The 17,999-nt window shown below is 40.0% G+C and overlaps 1 protein-coding gene across 1 annotated transcript; it reads left to right on the top strand.

Annotated features, from left to right (window-relative positions):
* Positions 1 to 2,134: 2,134 nt before the first annotated feature.
* Positions 2,135 to 17,321, top strand: LOC134656315 (ADAM 17-like protease). The gene is made up of 17 exons (XM_063511826.1): positions 2,135 to 2,283; positions 2,388 to 2,627; positions 3,093 to 3,214; positions 4,528 to 4,663; positions 5,169 to 5,437; positions 6,008 to 6,067; positions 6,204 to 6,338; positions 8,167 to 8,305; positions 9,497 to 9,732; positions 10,180 to 10,318; positions 10,884 to 10,953; positions 11,630 to 11,756; positions 12,113 to 12,224; positions 13,156 to 13,271; positions 15,429 to 15,584; positions 16,747 to 16,856; positions 17,196 to 17,321. The coding sequence occupies exons 1-17, from the start codon at positions 2,223 to 2,225 to the stop codon at positions 17,254 to 17,256; spliced, it is 2,289 nt and encodes a 762-aa protein (XP_063367896.1). The 5' UTR covers positions 2,135 to 2,222; the 3' UTR covers positions 17,257 to 17,321.
* The last annotated feature ends 678 nt before the right edge of the window (positions 17,322 to 17,999 follow it).

The following is a 17,999-nucleotide window of genomic DNA, read 5'->3' as shown; positions in this document are numbered from 1 at the left end:
ACTCGATGACTGTGAGCATGGGTGACTGTGATGTGAAAGTTTAAGAGTGGTGTATCCTGCGCTCTACAGTATTATGTAATCCGTGTCCCAACCTGCATAGAATTACACCGTTAACATTGCACCCGTGGACAAGGATGGCGACATACAATACCCCGTTTATTGTGGTATCTCAATTTCGAATTACATTTAGAACATAACGATGTGATAGCGTATGGCTAGTTGCTTGAATCCGTATGCACCTAACCCTTATATTATACCTAAGAACTGATGTAAAAAAGTAATGAAATAAATGCATTTGTATTTGTATTTTTGTATTTATGTAATCGAAATCCATTTCGTCAATGTTGCATGTTTAGGGTTCAAACATTGTAATTTGGAGCTACACTGAACCGAAGATCAGATCATCAAGTTTTTAGAAATAAGTAGACTGTTGAAAATAGCTGTTATATTTTTTTATGATGTTGTATTGTAGGTACCTAGTGTAGGTACACAATAAGAAAAACTGTAAAATGAAAAGAGACCTGAGAGCTACAGGTGCTCCTAGAGTCAGATTCCGTAAAACCACCCATAGTAGTCCAAAAGCTCCCAGCTCCCAGAAGTAGTTCTATGGCTAAATATTAGTATTAATGGAAGAAAAAACGCAGACATATTTAAGTAAATAGATTATTGGTAATTAATGTAAGTACCTAATTATACTTAAGTTAAGTCTCGAACTTGTGACCATAGTTCTGTTGTAGTAGTACCTACTGGACTGTAGTTGGGTTATTTTACGGTTCATATTTTCGTATGAACCCGGTTTTCTATGGTATCAACCCGGCAATTTAGAACCAGTACCAGTAGCCTACACCTGTGTTTACCGTCGGAATCCGCCGCCAGACGCGGTCGCCCATTAATTCCCGCCGCTGATTCACGAGGAATGCTTAATTACTACACCACTTACAGATGACTCGCTTGATTCATGGCAGCCATATTGGATGTCGTGACGGACCATGCGATTTGCGAGTTGACTGGTGATAACAATAGTGGCTCCTTAAACTGTAGACCTCGAGAATCCCGATGGCTCCGACATTTTGAAAATTTTCCAAAAAACAGAATGGACAAAAGTTCTACATAATTAATAAAATTATCCAACCTGCCTGCCAAATTTCACGAAGAGGTTCAGAAATGCGGCTTGTGGAAGAGAACAAGCGGACATTCGGACAAGCATTTTTACCCGAGCCGAAAGGGAGACCTGCGCTCTCGCTCGGTCATTAATGTGTTTATTCTAAACGCCGGATTGAATTAAATAGCAAAATTGTTTTACATTGCGTTTATCTCATCATGCAGGCGCTCAATATATATATGTATACTCGTACAATATGGAGTAAATAATTATCTAGGGCAGGGGTTCCCAAACTTTTTTTAGGCACGCCCCCCTGCTGCCTAAAATGAAGTTCCCACGCCCCCCTTTTCGCTTCGATGCAAGGAAACGGAGAACTATTAGGTAATCGTGTTCAAATTTTCCGAGGTCCGCACCCCCCACTTTGAAAACCCCTGATCTAGGGTACACTCATACATAGCGCAGAATACTCAAAGATTGAAGTAGTATAATATATTATACAGAATTGGAAAACACAATTCCCAATTGGACTTAAGCACCAGTAGGGTCTATGGCCCTTAAGATCATTGTGATGACTCATCCGAGCTATTTAGATTTTTTTCATTAAAGATCGGTTTTCCTAGGGTAGCGGTGCCGTCATATAGCGGCCGTCTCCATATTAAATAATACGGCTAAATATGGATGTCGTAGTATTTGTATGGAGACGGCCGCTATATGACGGCACCGCTTTCGGAGGAAACCAAAGCTTAACTAAGCTTATTGCGAGGTCTACATTGTACAAGACAGAGGGCCTACCGCGAAAACCGAATTTCGAAATTCACGGTAGCCCCTCGTGGACGTCAAAAACCGAAAGCTATACATATGTACATGTACCGTGTGCAATAAACACAAAAAAAAATTCTGTTTCCGAACGTACCCTCAGAGGAACTGTCACTGTGACAGCTGCATTAAGAAAAATAAACGTTTATTGACCGTAATCGTAAATACATTATTTCAATAAAACCATTGAATGGGAAATCGAATGTAATTTCACTAAAATTAAACAAATATCGACATTTAGAATAGTCCCGCTGTACAGTATAGCTCATAGAAATATTCCCTATCTGAGGTCTAGTCAGAAACAATGAATCACACAGTGTTTATATCTTTCTTCGTCTTATGTTATTTTATTGTTACTGGAACCTGTAAGTATTTTACAACCATTAAATAACAAACGACTGATTTTAAAATAAAGCTAGCGTTTAATGTTTAACATCGAAATTAACAACACGATAAATTTCCCTTTAAGGTTCAATTAATCACAACCTGAAGTATTACGAGACTATGCATGCGACGAGTCTGCGGCACCACGTCGTGAAGCGCGGAGCAAAGCCCTCGAACCATCTATTCAACACTATAAAGGAACTACATTTTCGGACGTTGGGCAAGGACTTCAGGCTCATACTCCATCCTCGGTCATCGGTATTACATTCCAATTTCAAAGCGTATGCTGTTGATGGGGATGGAAAAGAAACTACTGTACATATTGGTAAGTATAACATTAATTTTAAAAATTAATTTATTATTTACTATTTCATAGCATTGTCATAAATATGGGCATGTCAGCAAAAGTAACATAGAAAGATATAAAGCTAGGTACAAAAAAAAGCCAGGGTAGCATGCTTCAAACCGGAATTTGTTATCCCAGTATACCAAAAAGAATCAGGAGAACACTAATGATATCACATTAGTTAGTTAGTATTTGAAAGTTAGTGTTTTCTTTCATCATATTCCTGAGGCAATGCGGACAAGGCAAGACACATGGGCCCTTTTGTGCGCGAGGAAACTGCCTCGCGCATATGCTCACTCTGTGTGGACCCGGCTATTAATGAAGCCTTCGGTGTGGCCTATGAATCTGGAAGTATGCCTATATAACCTGCAATAACCTGCTGTAAGACATTCAATATAGGTATTTGATTAATAATTTTAATAAAATGCTTGGTCCTGTTTGTAGATAGAGACAACTTCTATACTGGCAGAGTGTTTGGGCAAAAGTCTTCCGAAGTCAAGTTGCACATGGAGGACGGGCTCATCACTGGCATTATACATACCCCCGATGAGACATATCACATTGAGGTAAGAACACTTAATCTAGAGATCTCACTCCTCGGTTAACACTCAAAGCCTGAAATATAATATAAGGTTCTGTAGACCACAAAACAACAAAACAAATGATGATATGAAAAATCCAAAATTTGCTACTGCAATTTAAACCTATACTGTATGAAATAGAGTTGATTTTAATTTGTATAAAAATTGAACGAAACAATACCTAGAAATGTAACTCTGTTCCAATAGGGATGATGACACATGTTGAATTTTATAACAAAATCTAGTAAAATAGATAGCAAATGAGCAATTTAACACAATAATGTGGATATTAAAATAAAATATGGAAATGTTACAAAAATACGGGACCTAAAAGTTTCAAAATTTAAGTTTTTTTAACTTCCAAAAACGATAAAAGTAAGGGTACCATTCGATTCCTTAGATTTTATCCAATAAAATATTGTATAGCAACTATGTATATACTTATGTATAATTGTATATACATAGTTGCTATATTTCACCGACAAAAACGCAATTTTCTCGTTTTGTCCATACAACAAGATGGGCTCTCAGAGACCTTAACGTCACGTTCATTTATCGTTTTGTTTAGGGCGTTTCGCGAGTGAGTGCTACTTTAATGCAATGGGTAATATAGACATTTGATCCTAAAAACAAACCCGATCGATTGATACCATAAATGAAAATTAGTCATGTAGCCTATTGGATATGATTTAAATTTCATCAAACTGAATAAGTACTATAGGTAGGACCTTGGGCCTTACGAGGCTATGGCAGGGTTTTGCTAAATGTGGCTCGCTACATGTGGGGGTCGCTCTTACTCTTGAAGAAGATGTATTATGGACAGAACTCATGGGAGGGATCTAGAGGAGGCCTTTGCCAAACTGAGTTACGTGACATCATTTAAAAAAAGCAAATTTAGTTTATTTGTTCAGTAATAAAGGCTATTTTATTTTATTACATGTGGGGGTCTTTGGAGGTACAATTGCAGTTTCCTTTTTTGGTTTAAGGCTATTTTAACAGCTTCAGGCTTGACTATAAACATTTACATTTTTTGTAAAACCACTTAAAGCAAACACAACTATGGGAACAAATCAAATTATTTTATTAAATATTTTGATTTGTGTCTTTTAAGTAGTCACACTATTATATATAAATTATAAACTGTGGCGGGGTGGCCAAGGGGTTCAAGGCGTTAGCCCGGATAGCTTAAGACGCCGGTTCGAATCCGGCCTTCACCACTGGAGGGCTTCGTCATTTTTCTTTAATATCTGACATCTGTTTCAGTTTATCACTTAAAGCAAACTTTTTTCTCAATTTAGCCATCATGGCGCCACCTGCCAGACCTAGATGACAAGACAATGATAACCTACAGAGGTTCTGACATTCGGTTCAGCTGGGCAAACTCCGATGATGACGCCAAACCCAGGGTCTGTGGATATGTTAAAGAAGGAAAAGGTATGGAAATAGAAAACTTAATTATTGTCAAGATAGCATCTATAGTCGATTTTATTTGGATCTAACAATAATGTACACACAAAAAACACATGGTTCAGTTGTTCAATCATTGATATAATTGCATAGACACAGATTGTTGTATGTACATACATGGTTTTTTGGTCACATTATTTTAAAATCAGACTGAAAAAAACTAAAAGTACATGTATTAAATATAAATGATCTATTGTTTATATTGATTTAGATGTATTTTAATTTTGATTGAAAATGGGTATAATATTTTATTTGGATAAGTACTCGCAATTTTTTACACACAATAAATGAACACAATCATTAAAAATACTTTGGTATGTACTTATATTTTCTACTTTATCCATAGTAATTTATTTAAAATTATAAATGACATGAAGGTGTTAAATACCTAATCTGTAATACACATCACACATCTTGTGTCAAATACACGAGACTACACTTTAAATACAAGATTGTGCATTATTTTAAACAGAACTAGAAGAAGATGATGACGAAAACGACCAGCTAGAGCACAAACACGAACAATCAGAGCGAGACAAATACTTGGACAACATCGCGGTGGAGCACGAGCTACCCCACAAGCCGTCCACGAGCGACAGGGACGGACATAGGCGAGTGAAGAGACAGAGCGACTACGAGTACACGCCGACCAAGACACGCTGTCCCCTGTTGCTGGTGGCTGATTATAGGTTCTTCCAGGAAATGGGCGCCAGTAATACTAAAACAACTATTAGCTATTTGGTAAGTGTGACGCAGATGACTTTGTGTCTAAAGTAAGGAAGCCAAGCACACAGAATTTTGTACATCGACCCGCCATTGCCTATCTCCATCGCATTCGATACGAAATTCTTCGTGTTTAACGCCCTTACCTCACCCACAAGTAATATGTAATGTTCCATGTTCCAGCAGTATACTAATTAAAAAAACCGCCGAAGTGCGAGTCGGACTACGCGCGAAGGGTTCCGTACCGCGTTTATTGTATGGGAGTCCCACTTAAATATTTATTTTATTCTGTTTTTAGTATTCGTTGTTATAGCGGCAACAGAAATACATCATCTGTGAAAACTTCAACTGTCTAGCTATCTCGGTTCATGAGATACAGTCTGGTGACAGACAGACAGACGGACAGTGGATTCTTAGTAATAGGGTACGGAACCCTAAAAAATGTAAACGAAATAAGTTTCTTTAGTTTCTTAAGTTTCGCCTTTAACTGAACAAAGATTAAAAGTACCTACTTAATTTGCATGTTTTAATGTTTTGGTCCTCACAATGTGTCAATCTCAATCTAACTAACTTTAAAACGATTTTCAGATAAGTCTGATTGACCGAGTTCACAAGATCTACAACGACACCGTCTGGCAGGATCGTCAGGTGAGCGCAAGAACATAACCTCGTAACGCCCAATGTGCACTACAATGAACACTCCGTTAAAATTCATTCTTATTTACTATGTAACATGGTTCAAATTAAAAATAAGAAGATTGTATGAAGCTTATGTATTTCGCAGGACATGGACGGGTTCAAAGGCATGGGCTTCGTGATCAAGAAGATCCTGGTTCACTCGGAGCCGACGCGCGTGCGCGGCGGCGAGGCGCACTACAACATGGTGCGCGAGAAGTGGGACGTGCGGAACTTGCTTGAGGTAGATATTCAACCTACCGTCTTATTTGTTAGAGTTCATATTTGAATACATAGTGTACTTGGGCCGAATAAGAATGCGCGGCGGCGAGGCGCACTACAACATGGTGCGCGAGAAGTGGGACGTGCGGAACTTGCTTGAGGTAGATATTCAACCTACTGTCTTATTTGTTAGAGTTCATATTTGAATACATAGTGTACTTGGGCCGAATAAGAATGCGCGGCGGCGAGGCGCACTACAACATGGTGCGCGAGAAGTGGGACGTGCGGAACTTGCTTGAGGTAGATATTCAACCTACTGTCTTATTTGTTAGAGTTCATATTTGAATACATAGTGTACTTGGGCCGAATAAGAATGCGCGGCGGCGAGGCGCACTACAACATGGTGCGCGAGAAGTGGGACGTGCGGAACTTGCTTGAGGTAGATATTCAACCTACTGTCTTATTTGTTAGAGTTCATATTTGAATACATAGTGTACTTGGGCCGAATAAGAATGCGCGGCGGCGAGGCGCACTACAACATGGTGCGCGAGAAGTGGGACGTGCGGAACTTACTCGAGGTAGATATTGAACCTACTGTCTTATTTGTTAGAGTTCATATTTGAATACATAGTGTACTTGGGCCGAATAAGAATGCGCGGCGGCGAGGCGCACTACAACATGGTGCGCGAGAAGTGGGACGTGCGGAACTTACTCGAGGTAGATATTGAACCTACTGTCTTATTTGTTAGAGTTCATATTTGAATACATAGTGTACTTGGGCCGAATAAGAATGCGCGGCGGCGAGGCGCACTACAACATGGTGCGCGAGAAGTGGGACGTGCGGAACTTACTCGAGGTAGATATTGAACCTACTGTCTTATTTGTTAGAGTTCATATTTGAATACATAGTGTACTTGGGCCGAATAAGAATGCGCGGCGGCGAGGCGCACTACAACATGGTGCGCGAGAAGTGGGACGTGCGGAACTTACTCGAGGTAGATATTGAACCTACTGTCTTATTTGTTAGAGTTCATATTTGAATACATAGTGTACTTGGGCCGAATAAGAATGCGCGGCGGCGAGGCGCACTACAACATGGTGCGCGAGAAGTGGGACGTGCGGAACTTACTCGAGGTAGATATTGAACCTACTGTCTTATTTGTTAGAGTTCATATTTGAATACATAGTGTACTTGGGCCGAATAAGAATGCGCAGTGGCGAGACGCACTACAACATGTTGCGCGAGAAGTGTGACGTGCGGAACTTACTTGAGGTAGATTTTGAACCTACTGTCTTATTTGTTAGAGTTCATTAGGGTTCCGTACCCAAAGGGTAAAAACGGGACCCTATTACTAAGACTCCGCTGTCCGTCCGTCCGTCTGTCACCAGGCTGTATCTCACGAACCGTGATAGCTAGACAGTTGAAATTTTCACAGATGATGTATTTCTGTTGCCGCTATAACAACAAATACTAAAAACAGAATAAAATAAAGATTTAAGTGGGGCTCCCATACAACAAACGTGATTTTTGACCGAAGTTAAGCAACGTCGGGCGGGGTCAGTACTTGGATGGGTGACCGTTTTTTACTTGTTTTGCTCTATTTTTTGTTGATGGTGCGGAACCCTCCGTGCGCGAATCCGACTCGCACTTGGCCGGTTTTTTTTTTAATACATACATAGTGTACTTGGGCCGAATACGAATGTGCGGCGGCGAGGCGCACTACAACATGGTGCGCGAGAAGTGGGACGTGCGGAACTTACTTGAGGTAGATTTTGATTCTACTGTCTTATTTGTTAGAGTTTATATTTGAATATTTGAAAACGCTGTATTGTATTTTCTATGACGTCAGGTATTCAGCCGCGAGTACTCGCACAAAGACTTCTGCCTGGCGCACCTGTTCACGGACCTGAAGTTCGAAGGGGGCATCCTGGGACTCGCCTACGTGGGCTCGCCGCGGCGCAACTCCGTCGGCGGCATATGCACGCCAGGTAGGCACGCCTTTATGACACTACTGGTTAACGGGATAGAGGTCATAGTTGAATAAATAATGCGCCAGAATTGGCGGAGCAAGGAGACTCGATGGCGACTTTAGATATATAACTACACCATTTTCAACTTACTGATGGATGAGTTAGAGGTCATATTTAAATACATTGTGCCCGATAAGTAGTTATAGCAAGGCCAGGTTTTCAGCGACGAACTTTCACGTGGTTTCGTGTACAATCGTCCACATTCTTAAATAGACGGGTCGAAACAGAAAGAGCCACCTCGAGAAGAAATTACCGCGCGAAACAGCTCGGTCTGTGGACGTGCGGCGGCGTTTACATTTTTTACTATATTATTTTATTTTTCTATTATCATTTACGATTAACGACATAACTTGGCTATATAGCATATATCGTATGTTATGCGTTTATATAAATGCATGAAATAAAAGAAATTATGACGTCGAAATGACCACTTATTCATTTTGTGGTGATTGTCAAACCCCATGCTTTTACCGACAAGATTTTTTGGTCTTAACATATGATGTAATTTTACATTATTTTAAATATTATTTCTTCTAAGCCACCCTTTAACGGGCATATGGGTATCCAAAAATTATACAAAATTAAATCATATCACTTGAATGAATTCACATCAAAACAAATTGTTATTCATTGAGTTAATTTTTATTTTTAAGCACGTTTGTTTGTTTGACATTGCGTTTGTTTTGTTTTCAGCTATTTCGGTGCAATAGTGTGAGTGTTTATTTTTTGTTCGTTTTGCATGACATTGTATTTATATTATTCGTTATTACATTTTATGTTGTATTATTTACTATTTGGTGTATTTATTTATGCAATATTATTTTCTATGGTGATGGAATACTTTTGTATTACACGTAGCTTTGCAACTGTATTAATTTTGAAACACAGGTGTAGAATAGGAGATATAATTTAGTATCAATAAGATTCTTACTTACTTAAATTCCTTACGTTAAAGCTAGTCTAATAATTTAGCGTGAAGTTATCAAAATTTAAATATTTAACCTCTAGCCGCTAAAGAGGCGTATTTAATTGAATTTTTTTTTGACAAATTACAATTGTATTTGTATAGGAAAGTTTTGAGTTGGGACCAGCTAGAAGTTAAAAATAATCAGAACTATCAGCCACTAAGATTTTGTCCCGAAATTGCAGAATACTTCAAGAACGGCTACACCCTGTACCTAAACTCCGGTTTGTCATCATCCCGGAACCACTACGGGCAGCGAGTGATCACTCGCGAGGCCGACCTGGTGACCGCGCACGAGTTCGGCCACAACTGGGGCTCTGAGCACGACCCTGACGTGGCCGAGTGCTCGCCAGCGGCCAGCCAGGGCGGGTCCTATCTGATGTATACTTATAGTGTCAGCGGCTACGATGTCAACAACAAGGTACAAATATTATACAAATATATCGATTTATTATTTGTATTCTCCTCATCTCTGAGAGACATGACTGTGGACACTCACGATCTCCAAGCCGGTCGATCTTGGGCTTGATGCTAGCCTGTAAAGCGGCTATAGTTTCTGATGGTATTCTGGCAACTCAACGCGTAGCTTTACGTCCATCCCTACGCTTATTTGCTAAGCGAGCAGTGATCATAAGCTTCCTCTCATGTTCAGATTTGCTCAAATTGCCAAAGAAATTAAGTACAACCGAGGTATCATAATGATATTTAACACATTCTGTGCCGAAAACGCGACTATCGGGTATTTTATGATTTCGTTCCCAGGCCGGAAGACCCGATAGTCGGGATCGTGGTACTACACCTTTTGGTCTTATCGCCGAGACAACCTTTAACTTAGTTGAAGTCGTATTAATGTAATGTTTTGTGGCAGCGTTTCTCGCCGTGCAGCCTGCGCTCGATCCGCAAAGTGCTGCAGGCCAAGTCCGGGCGCTGCTTCAGCGAGCCCGAGGAGAGCTTCTGCGGGAACCTGCGCGTCGAGGGCGGCGAGGAGTGCGACGCAGGCCTGCTCGGTAATATACCATCATTTATACCAGGGATCGGATGCCGTTATTTTTTGTATGGGAACGAAAACGGTAATTTTTTCCTTCTTTGCTAATTATTTCATTTTTAATTGGGCAATCTAATAATACGAAGTCGTTACCCAAACACACAACCGAGTCCTACATTTAGAGTATAAAATAATTCGAAAAATATGGTTATTTCGAAGTTTATGCAAAAAACCGGTTCCGATCCCTGATTTATAGGAGCATTCCATGAAATTATCTACCGTTCTCCCGTTCAAACGCGAGTTTTCTGAAGATTTGCAGGTATAGGAGTTTCTTTCTCTGTAACAAATGGTCAAAAGTATGACCAGAAAAATAATCGTCGGCTTTAAACGCCAAATAAAGTTCTAATATACGAAATAAAATGCGTTTGTACGAGACGGCCCGTGGAATGATCCTATTAGAATACCAGAAAATGTCTTCTTAAAATTGTTTCGCAGAGACTTTTAAACAGTTTTTTAAACAAAATTTTATGTGATCATTTTAATCCAAAGTAGAACACAAATTACATGATTATCTCTACTTTCCTCAGGGACTGAAGATAACGATATGTGCTGCGATAAGAATTGCAAACTAAGGAAAAATCAAGGAGCCGTTTGCAGGTGTGTAATTAATTGCTTATCGTCCGCACATTTAGAATATTCTTTTAAGTAAATTTTGTTTTAATTAGAGACGTCTGCAAATGAAATTACTCTTTTCAAACATCAAGATAATAAGATAAGATAATCATTTGTTTCATCTCAATCTTCCTCCTCCTATTAGGTATGAAGTACCTGTGTCAGGAGACCTCGCTCTTCCAGGTTACAGAATGTATAATTTACTTGATGATATGTAATTTTTTCTCGTGTTACACGAATCGTAATACCACGCATAATTGCCACAACAACTATTGAAAAACTCATTCTTTCGTTAATCGTAATCGAGACAACTTCTAACTTGAATCGCTTTTCCAATAGCTGTAACGCGGTATGTGGCAGCATGTAGTATTTTACGATACTTAAATATAATAATATAAATATTGTAGGACATTTTAAACAAATTGACTAATCCCCACGGTAAGCTCAAGAAAGCTTATGTTGTGGGTACTCGGACAACGATATATATAATATACAAATACATAAATACATAGAAAACAACCATGACTCAGGAACAAATATCTGTGCTCATCACACAAATAAATGCCCTTACTGGGATTCGAACCCAGGACCGCGGCTTCACAGGCAGGGTCACTACCCACTAGGCCAGACCAGTGTAGATACGAGTGTATGCTGTCAACAGTGACAAGAACTCCCCGTGCTGCTCGGGCTGCGTGTTCGCGCCGCCGGGCGTGGTGTGCCGCGAGGCCGCGCACTCGGCCTGCGAGGGCGAGGCCACCTGCAACGGCGCCACGGCCGACTGTCCCAAGGTACCATTTGACAGTGTCAACTATTCTTTATGGCCCATCAGAAAATTCCCTATAAATTTACCTCAACAGCGAGTGACCGACTTGGGAAATGAACTACTATATTGTTGAGGTTCAAAGCAATGTTCATACTGGCTACAGTGGCTACTTTGTTGTTGTGATATTATGAATTTGACATATTCTTTCGATACTTCACTTACTGATTGTCGCTTGTACCGTTTTCATGTGTAATCTATCTATTTTATTTACTTGTGTGTTAATTCGTTATTATTGTGCAACCTAAAGGCTTGAGACGTCCTTCATATCTTTAGCAAAAGAACCCAAACGTAACATATTTATTCAAATTTATTTTGTGTCAGGCGCCAGCGATAGCGGACGAGCACGAGTGCGCGGAGCGCGGCCGCTGCCGCAACGGCTCCTGCGTGCCGTACTGCGAGACACAGGGCATGCATAGTTGCATGTGCGACATAGGTATTTTATTTATTTATTTATTTTTATTTTTAAGGAGTACCAACAGCTACAGAAACATTATACAGATTCAGGTAACAATACAAAGCCAATTACAGGTACTCACAGATAGAAATGGAATAAACAATATATCACACTTTGCGCGCAATTTCACACAATGTTATCACGTTTTATACATTTCAAAGAAAAAAAAAACAATATTTTCCAAAAGAACAATAATAATTGTATACAACTCAAAACTTATCATTATCAAGGATATAGAACTGCTAACAATAATGACAGTAAAAATAAAGGGTACGTAAATACTTAAGCACTCGGACAAATCGCAAACCTATTACTTGTGAAAACAAAACAATCGGGATCAAAGTGGGTTAAAAAATAGATTCGCTAATTTTCGCTTCACCGAAGGAATGGAACAATTAAATACATCAATGTCCAAATCTCTGCATAGAATGTATGCATGCATGCATGAATGCATGGTATGTTGAATTTATCCATCATTTTGTTGCTTCAGACAACTTGGCACCTTTTCTAGAAATAGCACTGCCAAAAAAACCATTTTAGGACAAATTATACGTAACTTTCCCACCTTAATACATTTTAAAATATTGCCCCTAGAAAAAAAGTGTACTGAATCTTTTTTGTAGAAAATAATATCGTTATATATTATAATTTATGAATAATCTTCTTTACCCGGTAAAGTGAAAACTACAATGGATTTTCTGCAAAAGAAAATTACACATTCGCTGCCAGCGACCCGCTAGGCGAATTCTCTCTTCGTAAGTACATTGCGCTGCAAAGCTGATAAACCACGTAATCGGCTACACACGTAGCGAGCAGCTTGCACTGGCAGTAAATGCGTTCATTGATTTATCAATTTAATTCAGATATAAATATGCATAAGATCGTTAGTAATGTGTTTGTGATGTTGCAGTGGCGGACGCGTGCAAGCGTTGCTGCCGCAAGAGCCTCAACAAGACGTGTTTCCCCGTCGCGCACAACGACATCCTGCCCGACGGCACGCCCTGCATACAGGGCTTCTGCAACAAGGTCAGTCCATCCCGTCATAAGATCTAGGTCTTTAGTTGACGTTAGCGTCGCGTACAGCTGTACTTTAAGAAATGTTGTAGTTTTCTTTTTGAAGTGTTGCGTAGCGTACAGTGCCTATCAGTAGACCAAGGCCTGAATAGTAGCGTTTCATGAGTTCGGAAAGGCATAACATATTTACTTTCGTGCCAATTTTTCGACTTTTCTGTCAATCTGTCACTGCGATTGGTGAGTTGAGTCTATAGGGAGTATTGTCGCAATGTTTTGCCGCCAGAGTGCAGCACTAGCGCCATTATTAAACCATAGAGTAACTACTGTACCTTAAACTGTTTTTTGACAAGTTTTCACAGACAATCAAATATGACATGGATACATCAAGGCGGTTTGTTTACAAAAGGCCTACCGAGAAACGCGAAATTGAAACTCGGCTAACTGCCTCTTTATCGCTCGAACATGTAAGAGTAATAGAGAGGTTAGATAACAAAATTTCGACTCCTGTTTTGCGGTAGACCCTTAAATTGTGACTTATTGTGGGAGTGGCGCCCCCGTCGCAGAGTTTCGCGTAATATTCCCTATTTCGTAATATTATTATTATTATTGGGGTGGTATCGGGCCTTTGAGTGTCACGTCGACCAAGTATTGATCTATTGTGACGGCCCTTTAAAGTTCATTACTAATGCCCGTTGCATCCAGAAAATTACAGATGCTTTGGGCCGTAACGTTCTGTACCTCATAGGGTTGCAATACATGCCGCCCTAAGTAGGTACTTCTTTTTGACATTAGTGGTCCACAGGAACAGAGAATGTGCATTGCAGTCTCCTCTGACTCCTGGCAGAACCTGCATGTCGCATCTTGTTTCTTGCCAATTTGAAACATGTGCTTGTTCAACTTACAGTGTCCAGTCAGTATTCTAGTCACCGCGCAAGTTTTGTGCCTTTTGAGCCCCAGAAGCTCCTTAGCGATTTTGCTGTTGAACCCTTTGATTAGAGCTTTCGAGTGTACTTGTCCTTTAGCGAACTTCCACCAATCGATTGCTCTCTTTTTTTCTAAGTCGCTGAGCAGAGAATATGCATCCCGTTTTGTGATTCCACAGAACGGTTCTGGGCCGACCAGGGGTGTGTCTGCGCCCTTTCTTGCAAGTTCGTCTGCTTCTTCGTTTCCGTTAATGTCGGAGTGCCCTGGTACCCATCTAAGTGTGACTTTGTTGGAGTTAGCCAGTGCATTTAGGTTTGTTTTACAGTTCTGGACTAGTTTTGAGTTTGACTCAAGGGATTCTAGTGCCAGCAGAGCAGCCTGGCTGTCTGAGTTGATGTAGATATGTTGGTGTCTTAGGTTTCTGTCCAGGTTAATCTCCGCACATTTGTTGATGGCGAAGACTTCTGCCTGGAAGATTGAGGCCTTTGTGCCCATGCTGACGCTAGCTCTGAGCTTAGGTATCTCACCATAGATCCCACATCCTACATCATTTCCTTTCTTTGAACCATCCGTGTACCAGATGTGGCTTCCCTCTTCAACGTACATTTGGTTGTTAGTCCATTTGTCTCTAGGAGGTATTTCTACTGTGTACAGTTTGGTGAAATGACATTCGGTGTGCGTGTCATCAGTGGGCATGCTAAGGGTTTTATTTGCAAAAACCCAGGCCTTTAGTTTGGCTAATGCGTGGGAGCGCCATTTTGGCCTATTTAGCGTGCATATTCTGTAGACGCACTGCTTGGCCTCCTTTTGCACCTGCAGATGGAGTGGTATAATGTCCAGCAGTGCATCTAGGGCCGCCCCCGGAGTCGAGGAGAAGGCGCCTGTCGCTGTTAAACAAGCCGTGCGTTGCAGGCTGTTTAGAGTTTCTATTGCCGTCTTTTGGTTGGTTTTGTTACACCAGATAGATAGATATTTCGTAATATCTTTATCCTTTTGTTATTTATAAACGTTTGTCAAATTTAACAAGTCGCAAGTCGTTAATAGTAGTTTGTCTCTACATGTGATTGTTAGATGAAACAAAATTTAACAGAGGTTTGCTAAGTTTTATGAATATTTAGGGGGATATGTTTCCAATCTCATTTTTACTCGTATTCTAACTATAACATGTAGCAAGAAAGTATTCAGAGGCCGCGAAATCCACCTACGATGCTCTGAACCTGATTAAAATACAAAATGTAATTCCAGGGCGTCTGCGAGAAGACGATCCAGGACGTGGTGGAGCGTTTCTGGGACATTATCGAGGACATCAACATCAACAACGTGCTGGGGTTCCTGCGCGACAACATTGTGGGCGTGGTCGTACTAGTCACTGCCTTCATATGGATCCCTGCCAGCTGCGTGGTGAGACGTGCTGTATATTTTACTTTGCTCCAGGCAGGCGTGGCTCACTCCACGATTTCGTCACGTCGCTACAAGTACATGCGGCCTACACCAATTTGGGTGTCTAGCCAAGTAATTGCCGCGCACCGCTACGGAACGGACGCTTGCTCGCGCTTGCGCCACCTAGCGGTCATATCTGTCGTAATAGACGCGTTTTGTTAGAGAGTGAATCTTCTGTACTATTATTTATTCTGTTCTCCATTGTAGGCAAAAGGTGTTGATGTAATATTTAATTGTAATTTAAATTTGGATTGTAATTTAATTTTAATTTGTAATTAATTTTTCACCTCAGCAGCTCGAACAAGGGTACTTTGCTACTTAAAAACAGTGAGCAAAATCGCGTTTTGCTTACTGTTTTTAAGTAGCAAAGTACCCTTGTTCGAGCTGCTGAGGTGAGAAATTAATTGTTGGTATATATTAAGAAAACATGAGTGAATAGAGGTAAGTGATGAAGAAGTAATACATTTTTCGGGTTCTCTAATATGTTCTCACTGCTGAGGTGCAAAGTTTTGTGAACTACACGAGATCAAAGTTATTTACATCTCGTGCGCTTTTGAGTCCCTTACTACGCTCAAGATTCTAAATTAGATTCACTCGCTACGCTCGTGAATCTAGTATAGTATCTTTCGCTTGCACGGGACTCAAAATAAGCACTCGAAGAAATATCAAACTTTGATCTCTTGTTGTACAAATAACTATTTGATATGTAATTTAATTTTTAATTTAATGTAACTTTAATTTTGACATATTGGACTGATTAAATAAACTTCTTATTATGGTTATTAAAAAGGTGTTTGACACCTAAACATTGATAGACGAAGAATTGGCTTCGGAAAAGTAACATCGAAACCTAACCATAAAGGAGCAACGAAACCTTTTCTAATTTGCTACACGATTTTAATAGCTGTTCACTGCTGGAGGTCAGAGTAAAGCTTTGGTTTCCTCCGATAGCGGTGCCGTCATATGGCGGCCGTCTCCATACAAATACTACGACATCCATATTTAGCCGTATTATTTAGTATGGAGACGGCCGCTATATGACGGCACCGCTATCCTAGGAAAACCGATCTTAACAGGCCCTTGTACCTGAAACTTGTGCCAAGACTTTTATATTATATTTTAGATTAGCTACGTGGATCGGCGGCGGCAGAGGCAGCACCAGAAGTATGTGGAGTGGGAGCGGCAACACGACCACGTGCACCCCTCGTCCCCTCGCAAGATTATACACACGAGGTATATTTTATTTTATATATTCACGCTTTGACCGATGTTCATTCTGTACTTCACTACATAGCATAAAACAAAGTCGCTTCCCGCTGTCTGTCTGTATGCTTAGATCTTTAAAACTACGCAATGGATTTTGATGCGGTTTGTTTTAATAGATAGAGTGATTCAAGAGGAAGGTTTATGTATAATTTGTTAACCCGTGCGAAGCTGGGGCGGGTCGCTAGTTAGGTATAAAACTCACAAGGAATTATTTCCAAACGTATTCAACTAGAAGTGTGTGGTGGGGGATATCGTACATCGTGGTATAAATGTGAATTTTCGTCTCGAGTGTGTTATTTGTTCCAGATTGCCAAGGCAGAAGCCGCCGGGAATGAAAACTGCCATTCAAGGCACCAGCCAACTTTAAACCTGTCTAGTCATATAAATATTGTAATAAGTAGATACAATTAAATTACGTATAAAATCAAACAAGAGTTTTTATTTTTATTTGCATTTAATAGTGTTTACAATTTATTACCAGAATAAATATGTGCGTAAACTGAATAATAACATACTTTAGCGCTTAGAGTAAAGCAGAGTTTTTTACATAATACTCTGAATAACTAAATCTGGGATTGTTTAATACGTTATCAAGGATATAAATCAACTTTTTATAATATTTAAATTTAACTTAAATAGCTGTGTTATGCACACATGTCTCGAGCCACTATTAGAGCAGGATGTCCTCGGCTTCTAGATAAATAGATACTGCAAGATATATTTCGGTCGACTCAGTTTTTTACGGTACAAATGTAAGAATTTATAGTAAAATGGGTGAGATGTTCATTAAAATAGAAATACATAGTTACGATATCCTTTCAGAGTCTAGAAATACGAATAAAGTAGTTGATTTCAAACGTAAACGTCGCCAGGTATCGTTTCGCTACCAACATTTCGTGCGAAAGTCTGCCTCGACATGGAGCCGATTTTTGAATTTCGATCACTCGATTTCGTCAATAAAAAATCGATGGAAAACGGCGAAATGCAGATTTTCGAAATACGAGCAATAGAAATTGGGAATCTAGTGGTATTGACCACTCGTTTTCAATTCTATTAGTAGAATTTACATGCCTAGTAAAGCGCTGGTGGCCTAGCGGTAAGAGCGTGCGA

This window comes from Cydia amplana, chromosome 18 (genome assembly GCF_948474715.1).
Source record: "Cydia amplana chromosome 18, ilCydAmpl1.1, whole genome shotgun sequence".
Lineage (NCBI taxonomy): Eukaryota > Metazoa > Arthropoda > Insecta > Lepidoptera > Tortricidae > Cydia > Cydia amplana.
The sequence above is the reverse complement of the archived record's forward strand: the minus strand, read 5'-3'. Positions and strand labels throughout refer to the sequence as shown.

Coding starts and splice junctions, on each gene's coding strand:
- LOC134656315 (XM_063511826.1), top strand. CDS start 2,223: ATGAATCACACAGTGTTTATATCTTTCTTCGTCTTATGTTATTTTATT. Junction 9,733..10,179: donor GCTACGATGTCAACAACAAG/GTACAAATATTA, acceptor GTTTTGTGGCAG/CGTTTCTCGCCGTGCAGCCT. Junction 16,857..17,195: donor CGCAAGATTATACACACGAG/GTATATTTTATT, acceptor TATTTGTTCCAG/ATTGCCAAGGCAGAAGCCGC.